At 45.0% G+C, this 12219-nt stretch overlaps 1 protein-coding gene across 1 annotated transcript; it reads left to right on the forward strand.

Moving 5' to 3' along the window:
* Positions 1–4213: 4213 nt before the first annotated feature.
* Positions 4214–11585, forward strand: fgf16 (fibroblast growth factor 16). The gene is made up of 3 exons (XM_042075237.1): positions 4214–5052; positions 6948–7051; positions 10284–11585. Exons 1-3 carry the CDS (start codon positions 4788–4790, stop codon positions 10530–10532), a joined length of 618 nt encoding a protein of 205 aa, XP_041931171.1. The 5' UTR covers positions 4214–4787; the 3' UTR covers positions 10533–11585.
* Positions 11586–12219: the final 634 nt, after the last annotated feature.

Genomic DNA, 12219 nt, shown 5'->3' on the forward strand with positions numbered 1-12219 from the left:
AGTTAGAGGGACCACCTGCGGGACAGAGGAGACCCAGCCGGTTACGACTCTGGGATGGAATAGAATCACATATCCAGCTCTCCAAATAACCCCCAGATCATTTTCCTTTGTGCCGCGCAGACCTCCGAAAAGGTATAACAGGAAAAGATTATATCATTTGCTGGGATTTCAGATTTTTCTCTTTCTTTTTCTATGTCCCTTCTTTTCTGTGTGTGCGGTGGGGGTGGGGGGGTGAAGTTGAAAATTTAGGGTGCTCTTTGGAAATGATCAAACCTTTGGAAAAGCAATTTGCGCACACTCAAGGTGGCCAGTTTCAACCTACGCAACTTGGAAGTAACTTAGTGTACAACACAAAGCTATTCAAACAAGCAGATGCTGTACAGTTTGGTTAACAATTTGGACATGCATAATCGCAAGATAACCTTTGAAAGTTGAAGGAATAACAGATGACAAGAACAAACATTAATCATCAAAGGTACCAAAAAGGATATGATGGCACCCCTCTGTCTTTAATTAAGCGAACATTGTTTCATGAGGTCATCATCTGTGTTCGTATAAAACAGTGTCACCTTATGTGCTGAAAAGTGAACAGTTGGCTGACAGTAATATCTAATATCTACTCATAAACTAGAGGTTTATGTCAGACGAGTTCTCATACCCCTTTGAAAGAAAGCTCTGATACCGAAGTACACCAAGAGCTACCATAAACCGCAACAGCATGAAAACATGCATGAGATTCTGTGGCAGGAACATGTGATACGGGTTAAGTGAGACTCCGGGTTCTGTCTCCGTGGTTTCGTTTACCTGCATGGGTCCCCTCAGGGTGACCTTCCGCAGAGGGCACACATGAAAATTTGTCAAAACCAAATAAACAGGCTCAACATTTATTGGCCTCAAATTCATATGGTAAGTATAACCCTCATTTTCAGATTTTATTTCTCTACTTTGAGGCTTGTTGGGAAGAGAGTTACAGGGGGTATAGTGTGCATGTGCATATGTGTGTGGGGTATGTGTGTGTGTGTGTGTGTGTGTGTTGGAGTGTGAGTAGTTGGTAGTTATTATCTTTCTCATACATCGTCATAGCTACATAGCATATGGGAACATTTTTGCTCACAGGTTTCTCTTTTCTCTCTTTTTTTTTTCCTCAACAGCCGTAAATCCACCATGTCAACAATAAAATATAGCTTACCAGCAACAGATGGAGTTGGAGAAATAGCAAAAAGGGGGAGAAACCCCAAATCCAAATTTTACCACTACTAAATTTTACAGCTGACACAAAGCACACAGCTCTAACAATCCCCTCGAGAGTTGGCAAGAGAAATAGTTTGTGATGTGTGTGTGTGTGTGTGTGTTCATGGGTGTTCTATCAGAGGATCTTAAGAGTAATCCTCACCTGAAATAACTCAATCGTTTCACACCTGACGTAGCACCACATCCTACAATTTGTCTGCTTGAATCAACACCTTCCCTACCTGCAAATGACATAGCTTTATCATTACTTTGAAGCTTCCAACGTCCTGAGTGGGTCCGCATTGAAATTCAGAATTTCTCATATTCTTTTTTTTGTAAGTGTATGTTTTGGTCTTTTTTGCCTTTATTCAGATAGGATAGTGAAGAGGCTGACAGGAAGTGAGTGGGAGAGAGAGATGGCGTGGAATCAGGAAATGACCCAGGTCGGACTCAAACTCGGGTACCTGTGGGCACTTGGACCCGAATGATAGGAGCATTGTAGCCAGTTTCACCACAACGTCCCCCTGTACTCTCATACTTTTAGACATATCAGTTGAGCGACTACCATTGCCCCTACAAAGACATCCTCTAACCAATGTAGTATGCTAAGCTTATTTTGCACTGTTACCTGGTAAAAAATACATAATGCAAAAATAAGCTATGTCCATTAAACTAAGTAGGTTTGACAATTACTTTTACAAATGCTCAGTCAGAGACTGGCCCTCTTCACTCCTCTGTCCTAGTAGAGATCCTGCCGGAGGAGTGAGTGCAGCATGTAGATGTGATTGCACGTGACAGCAGTTAAAACAAGCATGGATTTTTACCACATAGAAAAGTTTTTACTGTACTTTGCTCCAACAATGCCATCAGTAGACACAGCATTGCGATGCCAAAACCCCACAAACAGCAAGGTTATAGGTTCAGTTCACTGGGAGTTTTGTAAGTTGCTTTGGATAAATGTATCAGCTAAACAAACACATACATACATACAAACAAACAAACAAACAAACAAACGAATAAGATTTTTCCCATCACATTACATCATAAGTAAGCTAAAGGAAATTATTATTTAAAAAAAAAAAAACTTTATGACCGGAAACATTATTTGCAAATAGTCTAGGTGCACATACAGCATCTTATGTGTATATTATTGAGCCTTTATCTGAATGACCTTTGTTCTTATTCAAAGTGAGAAATTAATCAAATATTATCAAATAAAATGGAGTTTTCCCTCAGTGCATGGAACCAAGATATCTTGGTATCAGATAGCTTTGTCAGATTGTCATATGAAGACTAATGCTACACTTTTATATGAAACAAGCCCAGATGTTGTATAATGGAAATAAATAATGCTGCATGTTTATCTTTAAAGGTAACCCACATTTACACACATTTTGATTGCTAAAATTAGCCAAGGTCAACAGTGTCTGTCTTTATAGTATTGTTACACTTTTCTGAGAGTTGTTTTTTCCTCCACAAATCTATTCAACAGACTTCTGGTGCTGCCGTGAAATTTTAATATGGCTGATCTCTACACCCTTCTATCGGAGCCAGGCTGCGCGAATCACTGGCCTGTGGGATAACAAGAATCTGCACGGGCACCCGAACAGGTACGAACACACCAGAGAGCAGGGTTTTTCCTGGAGAGAAACAACAACAGGTCTAATCGTTAAATTATGTTTTTGACATAGTGTCTTCTGCTCTTCCTCTCTATGTAACTTTGGGCCAGCTGACTAATTAAACCTGTCTTGCGGATTTGTTTGTATTTCATGCACAATAGCATGCGGATTATGGCTTGAGAAAGAGAGAGAGAGAGAGAGAGAGAAACGCCAATAACCAGCTTGCACAGGCCGGGGCCTGTTCTAATAAGGGAAAAAAGAGGCCCAATCAAATAATAAATCACATCTTTTATTTATTACTCTTGATAGTGCTTTTACAATCTCCTTTCATGTCGGCTGCTCAAGCGTGGTGTGAAAGCCAAATGTGTTCTCCAGAGATGGAACATGTTCGACATGTATGTCCATTAAACATTGAATTCTAAACTGACAGGTTTTTGGAAAAGGACCTCAACCAGAGAACTCTGAGATGAGAGCGAGTCGCAGCCATGAGATTCTCTGAGAGAGGGTGTGAATTTCAAATGACAAACGTTGTGTGCGTAGGCTACGGTGCAGTGGAGCGCACGCAAACCTCTCACGCTACCTTGCAATAACTTACACGACTTGAAACATGTTGGTCTATTACAATCGAGACAGATTCCTCTCAAAGGACGAGCGAGGTCAGCGCCTCCACAAATTCTCTCTGAGAAGACACGTTGTTATTAGGCGGAGTCTTCTGATGCTGTGCATATCAAGCTGTACTTTGGTGGATATAAGACAGAGTCCATATGATGCCGCTAAAAATGATCATCTTTCTCATGTCTACTGACGTATATTTTCGAACTTTATTAAAGCACCCAGGCATTCTGTGTGCCGGTCAAGTTTAATAAAATACGTCATCAACGTTTTGTCTGTCGCCCCCATCTCACCCCCTCCCGTTCTATGCAGTCTAGAATCCAGCAGCTGGTTTAGCGCTATACTACTACCGCCGAGGGACACGACGAGGAAGCACCTGCTTCCAACGAGGAGGTGGAGAAAAAACTTTCATTAAAACTTCAAACTCAGCTTCTCCAGTGGCTCGTAATGCACACCACAGTGAGCGCACCGCTATCGGACTGAACTTTTCCCTTAGACTTTTGACGCAGGTCCTGACGGCCAGCTGCCGCTTCTTGGTTTGGTCTGGGGGGCGGAGAGGAGAGGGGGACTGTGCCATATGAGAAAGGTGTGGTATACTCTGGACGCACAGGAGGAGTTTTTTTTTTTTTTTTTTCAAAACTCCATTTCCACGGATGATTTTCCTTACGGACATTTTTGTTCCACCGCTCCCATGTAACTTTCCAGCTCGCTATCATCCGCAAAGCGTAATGCTTTGATTGATGTAGGCAAACTCTTGCCTCTGACACATCTTGGCGCACACCAATCAAAGTGTTTCTTGCGTGCGTCTCGTTACACGTTTTTTTTTTTTTTTTTATCTCAAACTACAAGCTGCAGCCCAAGACAGTTATGCTCCAGCGGCTGGGTGCGATGCAAGGACTTCTTTCCGACTTCGATCCCATCTTTAATAACAGAGTAATTTTGGAAGGAGTTGCGGTTACTGGGACAAAAGCATCGGCATCATCAATAGCAAAGGCTCGGGTAAAACGACATTTTTCCTCAGTAAGGAAATTGATGTGCGTAAAGAAGGGATGCCAGCCAGGCGTGGCTTGCATTTGAATATCCAATTTGAGAATGCGCGGGGAGTATGTATATAAACGACTCTTTCAATCTAATAAACAGACATTTCCATGTGATGAATAGTGTGGGACGATTAATGAAGTAGTTTTATGAGGAGCAAGGCACCGCGCGCCGGGCACGTCCTCACGGGCATCTGCATGGGTCGGACCCTCGCCTCACACGGCCAACCGCTCCTCCAAAGTCAACCTATATTTCACATTGCATAAACAACTCTGCCAAGTGTGCGCGATGGCAGAGGTCGGGGGGTTTCTCGGGGCCCTGGATTTGGATTTACAAAGCTTGCCTGCGCTGGGACCTCTCTCCGAGTCGCCTGCAGGTTTGAATGAAAGATTGGGACTGATCGAGGGGAGATTACAAAGAGGGTCTCTCACGGATTTTGAACATCTTAAAGGGATTCTGCGACGGCGACAGCTGTACTGTAGGACCGGCTTTCAACTGGAGATATTTCCCAACGGCACCGTCCACGGTACCAGACAGGATCACAGTAGATTCGGTGAGAGCGCACCATTGACCCACGTTTGTCAATAAATCATCGCACCCTGACGCACACTGCTTTGACATTGACGAGTTTGGTAAGATAGATTATTTTACCCCGCCATTGGAAACAGTGCCCATTAATCATTTAAAGTAGAGGTCAGAATTTACATAGGAGACAGACAACGTGTCGCTAACACTTTGGACAGGCATTTAAGGAGCTTTTTGGGGGTTCTTGTTGCCCGCCGCCGTCTGTGGTGAGATAGCCGGGAAATTTGAGAACATGACGCACAGGGGAATGAAGGGAGGTTCGTTCAGGGCATTCCACTTTAACCTAGATGTTTCTTAGGACAATTTTGTCGAACACGGTTTTGTCTGGTGCCTGTTGACTACCTAGTTTGTAGCAGGTTTACAAAGGTGAACAAACTCCAGAGTCGCCCACCCACAGGAGAGACCCTCATTCCCCCGCAACTCTCTGTGCGGACAGGCGCTATGAAGGACGCAGGTGTCTTCTCTCAGTGGTAAACAAGTGAGCAGCGTTAGGCTGTTTTTTTTGTCTTGCTTAAACTTGTTCAAAGGACACAGGCATGACATGCAACATTAATCGTACGTTTAATGTAAAGAGTTCGTGATGTTGAGTTATCATAAGAAAATTGATGAGCGCGATAAAAAAAAGTTAATGTTCACAGTGTCTACGCAGGTGAAGCTATGTCAAGAGAATGTAAATATATTTCTAAGTCATGGCATGACCACTCTGGAATTCAAGGAGCGTTTGTGTTTGGTTCTTAACCAAAACAAGGCTCTTCAGTGGATTGGGTGGTCTGCGAGTTTGTGTCTGGCATCCCTGCAAGGCGGAATTTAAAGCGTTTGTCAGCAATGTGTTGCAGAAAGCCTGTGTCTTTGATTAGACGAATGAGAAACACGCGTTTCTTCTCTCAGGCGTTGCTGGGATTTTCTGTGTCATCTCTTGGCATCGCAAAACTCTTCGGAATAGTTGGTCCAGGTGGCTGAGCGCTAGCGCGAGTTCTTTTTTCCTTAGCCTACTTATTTGGCATTTCAACTTTTTATTTTTATCTAGGCTATCAAACACACTTTTCCATTCCCCGGTAGGCTACTGATTCGGTGGAGCTCTTTTTTAAAATATAAGTATACATCAATTGGAAAGTGAATTGTAAAGAAGCCAGTTCTAGAGCATTCTTTATTTATGAGCACATTCACCTGACCACGTTGCGAGGACAGGCGAGGAGAGAGGCAGGCAGGTGTTGATTCGGGAGTGCCTGTCTACTCTCGGGATGTCCAGCACAAATCATCGGTGTTTGATTTCCCGCAACCGCCATTCGCAGTCAAACGACCATACAAAGGTGCAATAAAACAGCGTAGAAAGAAATATTGATTTCCTTCTGGTCAACAACCAGGTTTCATGTGAAAGTAGGCTAACCATCTTATTCTGCGGTGGTAAACAGCGGTCTTATCTACAAGCCGCATTTCTCTGGACACCAAAACTGCAATAAATTAATGTTTGCGGCTTGCAGAACTCAGTGCATAAACATGTCTTATTTGAGATATGGCGGACATTTGGAATAGTTCTGAGGAGGACCCCACAAACAGGTTTTAACTGTCTACTAATCTGAACTGTCTTGTGTAATGTGATGTTTATAGTAAAACAACCTGTTGAGTTTTTGGCTGATTCAATCCGGTAAAACCAAATTGTTGTGATATATTCATATTACAGATCACTAGAGTGCGAACGAAAAGTGAGCAGAAGGAAATGGTACAAGCGTAGGCTACACAACTAAGTGAATGAATAGCCTCGTAACCGGGAGGGTTCTGTGAAGAGATATGAACGTATAAGGGAAAGACAGCAAATCTGACTAAAGTGTGCTCTCCATCTTCTTTTTGCCAAAAAAATCTCAGGTATTCTGGAGTTCATCAGTTTGGCAGTGGGCCTGGTCAGTATTCGGGGCGTGGACGCAGGCCTTTACTTAGGGATGAATGAGAGAGGCGACCTCTATGGGTCGGTAAGTCAACCCCCATCACACGCGCACACACACACACAAACTCTCTCTCTTTCACACATACACACACACACACACACACACTGTCTTTCTCTCCATGCTACCACCCTAACCATATCCTGTCTGTTCACCCAGCTGTTCTATTATAGCCTACTAAAAGACTCTGCTCTAATAATCTTGATTGCAGCGTTTGGACTAGCTGGCATGGGCATGCCACTGACATAAGCCCAAAGCAATGGCCGATCAGATTCCCGCCTCACAGTCATTTGCGTGGGCCGGCAATGCAGACACCAGCCCCATGTCTTAATCTGTGTCCTGCACGGGGCCAGACAGAGCAGGTCATGTTTGTGTAGCCGAGAGCCCACACCCCAACACCCCCCCCCCCCCCCCCCCCCCATGACACCCGAAGTCCATTTGTGGAGCAGAGGAGACAGGTGGAGTAAGAGGAAGACAGGAAGAGAGTTTTTAGAGACTGAGAGAGAGAGAAAGAGAGAGAGAGAAGGAGCTTCATGGCTCCGTAAGCAAGTCAGGCTTGTTTACCCGGATTTCAGAGGTTGTTTTCCTCTCACACCAGACAAATTTCCCAGAAAGAATCTTAAATCTTAAAAAGTGAAGGAAGCCTCTTGAATTTTGTTTCGTGTCCTGTAAAATATTTACATTTTTTCCAAAAGCACACATAGGGCGGTTTAGAGAACATGTTTGCACCAAGGAACTTGGATATATGATCAGTGAGCCAGGCAGGGGTCGGAGGGTCTGGGCTGTGCTACGGGTTTCCTCAGTATGTGAGAGCACCCTCGATCTAATACCTGAAGATATGCCTGTTAAAATAACATGCCTTTGTAAGATAGCATGCAAAATCAATCACCATTTGCTGATGGGCTATCTTAAGCCTTCTCTCTCTTTCTCTCTCTCTCTCTCTCTTTCTCTTTCTCTCTCTCTCTCTCTTTCTCTCTCTCTCTCTCTCTCTCTCTTTCTCTCTCTCTTTCTCTCTCTCTCTCTTTCTCAGCACTTGCCCAACACAGAAGGGGAGACACGCTATCAAATTTCTCAGGACAGAAAGGGAAGGTCTATCCAAATATCTCAGGGTCTTAAGAGTAGGAAGAAAAAAAAAACCCCTTATTACTGACTCGCTCTTGAGAAAAAAGAAGTGGGACTTAACATGTAACTTGATGAAGTCCTATTAAAACGTGGCTGGGTCGCGGCACAAGTGTCTGCCGCCTGAGGCCGAGGGTCAGGCTAAGAGGAGTGTGAAGTGGCTGGACACTCTCACAGTCTCTCCTGGGAAGGGCCTGCTCTGCCCCCGGCCTAGTGTTTATTGCAAACACACACACACACACACACACACAAAATGTTACACTCAATGTCTCTCATGTACACAGCACACACATATTAATTCACTTACTCACTTACCCTGATGTCTTACACAGACACTTAAACACATAAGCACACACACGCACACATACGCACGCACGCATGAACACACACACACACACAGATTCCCTTATCAGGCAGACAGACAGTCAAATCTGTCAGTTGAACCTGTCAAAGTGCTCCCAAAGTGTTCTTCCCATCACTGCCTACCCCCACCCACCCACCCACCCACCCAAATAAAATCCAGGTTTTTCAGTCCAGCCACATTGAAATGCATGCACAGCTGTTGTATGACTAACATGCCTTGAACCGTTTTAGTGGCTGAGAATACGTTTCTTCACTCCAACTACTAAAACAATACAAAGGGGGAAAAAAAAAGAAATCGCATTTATTATTTCATAGTTATGCTTGTCCAAACCACTCAATCCTCAATCCATCTTGTTTGTGTATCTTTCTCCTTTTTCCGTAAACTCTGACATGGCTCATTCCCTGTTCACTGTGTTCAATCCATCTCTGAGGTTTTGCCATTTTCGACTTTAGCACAGCACTTGACATAGCGCCTTGTAACAGTGCCATCACCCATCAGCAGGGATTGCAGCACGGCCCAGATGAGCTGCATGATTCTTGGTGGCCCCATCAGCTAACAACTCCACACCTGCTGAACTCCAGGGTGTTCTCTCTCTTTCTTTTGCTCGCTCTATCACACACACACACACACACACACACACACACACACACACACACACACACACACACACACACACACACACACACACACACACACACACACACACACACACACACACGCATATATCAGCAGATCGCCCATGGATTTGTCCCACGGGTTGCTGTGTTAGCTGTGTCTGTTGCATCACCAAAGGAGAAGGGAGGGCTGGACCAACAGCCAAAAGGTTAACAGCTCTTTAGTTGGCTTCAACTAAAAAGGTCTCCTCTGCCAATCTCTCCTCCCGTTCTTCTTGGTCATGTCAGTGAGTGTATGTGTGTGTGTGTGTGTGTGAGATAGAGGGAGTATGTGTGTGAGAGAGAGATAGCAGTGGACACCTGTTACCTGGGAGTAGTTTCATTCTGGTTTTGCTGTGGTTCCACAAGAGGGTCTGAATAGTGCTTTTACATCCACCACGTGTAGCCTCTGCCCAGTTCACAAGTGAACGTGTCCTTTATCCAGTTTTATATAACACATCCCATCACACACACACACACACACACACACTCATCCTCTCTCACTTTATTTCCCCTGTCTGTTCTGTAGACCTTCGTCCTTCCACAGCCAGAACAGCAGTGGCCACACACACATACATCATCAGCAGTGGCCACACACACATACATCATCAGCAGTGGCCACACACACACATACATCATCATCAGTGGCCACACACACATACATCATCAGCAGGCCTACAGTTTGGACATTCAACACTCACTGCTAGAATCTTATCCCCGCGGCTACCCCTAGTGCAGCATGTTTGCTGCTGGAGAAAGGTTAGCTGCACCCCCCCCCCCCTCCTCCTCCAGCCAGAACGACGCGAGCCTTAACCATGTAAACAACCCTGAGTCCAGTGCTTGGATGTCACCAGAGGAGCTGCTGGATGTTATGCGATTCTCACGGACACTCTGTTATGACTGTTTGCCTAATAAGTAAACCTGGACGTCGCTCAGGCCAAAATATTTGTAGCTAAATCCGTCTCGCAGCAGAAGTGTGGAGGCACTCTGAGAAAAAGACGCGGTAGAGAGAGCCCTAGCAAGCATGTGGTGCAGATTATTCCTCCTCCACACGTCCTAAATCATCTTTCTTTCCCCTCTTTTTTCATCTCTATCTCTTTTTTTTTGTCTGTTTTTTTTGTAGAAGAAGCTGACGAAGGAGTGTGTGTTCCGCGAGCAGTTTGAGGAGAACTGGTACAACACTTACGCCTCGACGCTCTACAAGCACGCCGACACGGGGAGGTACTACTACGTGGCCCTGAACAAGGACGGCTCGCCGCGAGAAGGCGGCAGGACTAAGAAGCATCAGAAGCTCACGCACTTCCTACCACGGCCCGTGGAAATCGACAAGATCCCGCAGGCCTACCGGGACCTCTTCCATCAACCCACGTGACCGAAATTAGGGCCTGGGCCTTGGGCGTGGCCACGGGAAGGTGTGGAGACGGAGGATGGATGGATGGACCAGTGGATTCCTTAAGAATCCTCCCGCTCCCTCTCCTCTCCCCCCACCTTCCCCCCTGGCTAGTGTTTATGTGCTAATATCCAAGGCTTCCGGCCCTTTCCGGTGCAGAGATAAACAAGCTCCACGTGTGTGTGTTCCTGGTCACCGTCGCCTCCTTCCTTGATGCGACACAAACACTTTGGGTTTTTTTTTTGTTGTTTTTTTTCGTCCTCTTTCCTCGTTTCCTCTTTGATCACACGAGCAGGTGTGTGAGGGTGACTGAACGAGAGAACGAGGCCCGTAAGGCCGCCACGCCACTCACCTGAAACTCAAATCAGGGGTCAGACACAATGTGGAGAGAAGAGGAACTATGTCTGACGCAAAAATAACCTGAGGAAACTCTTTGTTGACTAAATGAACCACTCTGGAACTGTCTGTGGGGCTGAACCCTTGTGAACATGCCCAAGCACTTGGTCGCTGCACCTCCCCTGCGATTGTTTGGAAGGGGAGAGGGACATGTGTCCATGTCCTTCAAGATTAGCTCCACTAGTACACTATGTAGTTAAGTAGCCGACGATGCTGTTATTAATGCCCTTTTAATTAATTAGTACAGTGAACATTTCACAGCTCCAGCTAGGGCAAGGGTTAGAAAAATTGACGTTGTGTACACTGTGAAGTATATTGAATTGCAGCCTTTTGATTTTTCAAAAATGTCAAAACCTTTACTCCACCTAAAGCTACAGCTACATTTTGGATATTGAATCTCTCATTTACAAGTTAATATAATATATATAGTTAATATATATATAATGCCCAACTCATCACTCTTGACTATCACAAATGCAATGATGCATATTAAGAATTTCACCAAAGGGCCTGTAGAAGGCCTTGAACCTAGGGATGGATTACTGCACGGGCCTACCGGGCCCAGGCCCAGGGGCCCAAGGGGTCAGGGGGCCCTGAAGCCCAAGCCTTTGCATGGAATCATTGCCTCAATATCAACAAATCAGGATGTAGGCTATGAATCTGATTGAATTTAGTATTGGCCTTCCCCCAAATTCGCCAGAATACAGGAAATCACATAAAACAAATTCAAAATTTTCTGGGGGAGGACCCCCAAACCCCCCCTCCCACATATACGACAATAAGTGGGGGGCCCTTAATACATCTGGGCCCAGGGGCCCGAAAGTTCATAATCCGCCCATGCTTGAACCTAGTCTCTCTGTTCCCACATTACTGGTGCTCAGGCAGTTTCTCAGACGACTAAAGCCGGCCTCTGTGGGTCCTGAACCTGCTGGGCTACAAAGCTGTGGTTCTCTGAGGAGAGAACAATGTACCACTAGGTTTATTTACAGATGTGGGAGAAACTGTAGGCTATGACTCAAGATGTAGTAATATGGAATTTGCAATGACCTTATGTTTATGTAAAAAAAAAAAAAGAAATAGCTCAACATTTCAGGTACTGCTACATGAGAAAACTGGCTTTCAAATTCCCAGAGGGGAAGAGTAAGAGAAATGAGAAATAATGTGTCAGAATACTACGCAGGTGTAGGAGATGAGAGCAAGACCAGCATCTTCAGTGTAAGACACAAGGAGATGTCAACAAGCACTTACGCACACTCTCTCCGAATAAGCTCTC

This window comes from Alosa sapidissima, chromosome 20, assembly GCF_018492685.1.
Source record: "Alosa sapidissima isolate fAloSap1 chromosome 20, fAloSap1.pri, whole genome shotgun sequence".
Taxonomy (NCBI): domain Eukaryota; kingdom Metazoa; phylum Chordata; class Actinopteri; order Clupeiformes; family Clupeidae; genus Alosa; species Alosa sapidissima.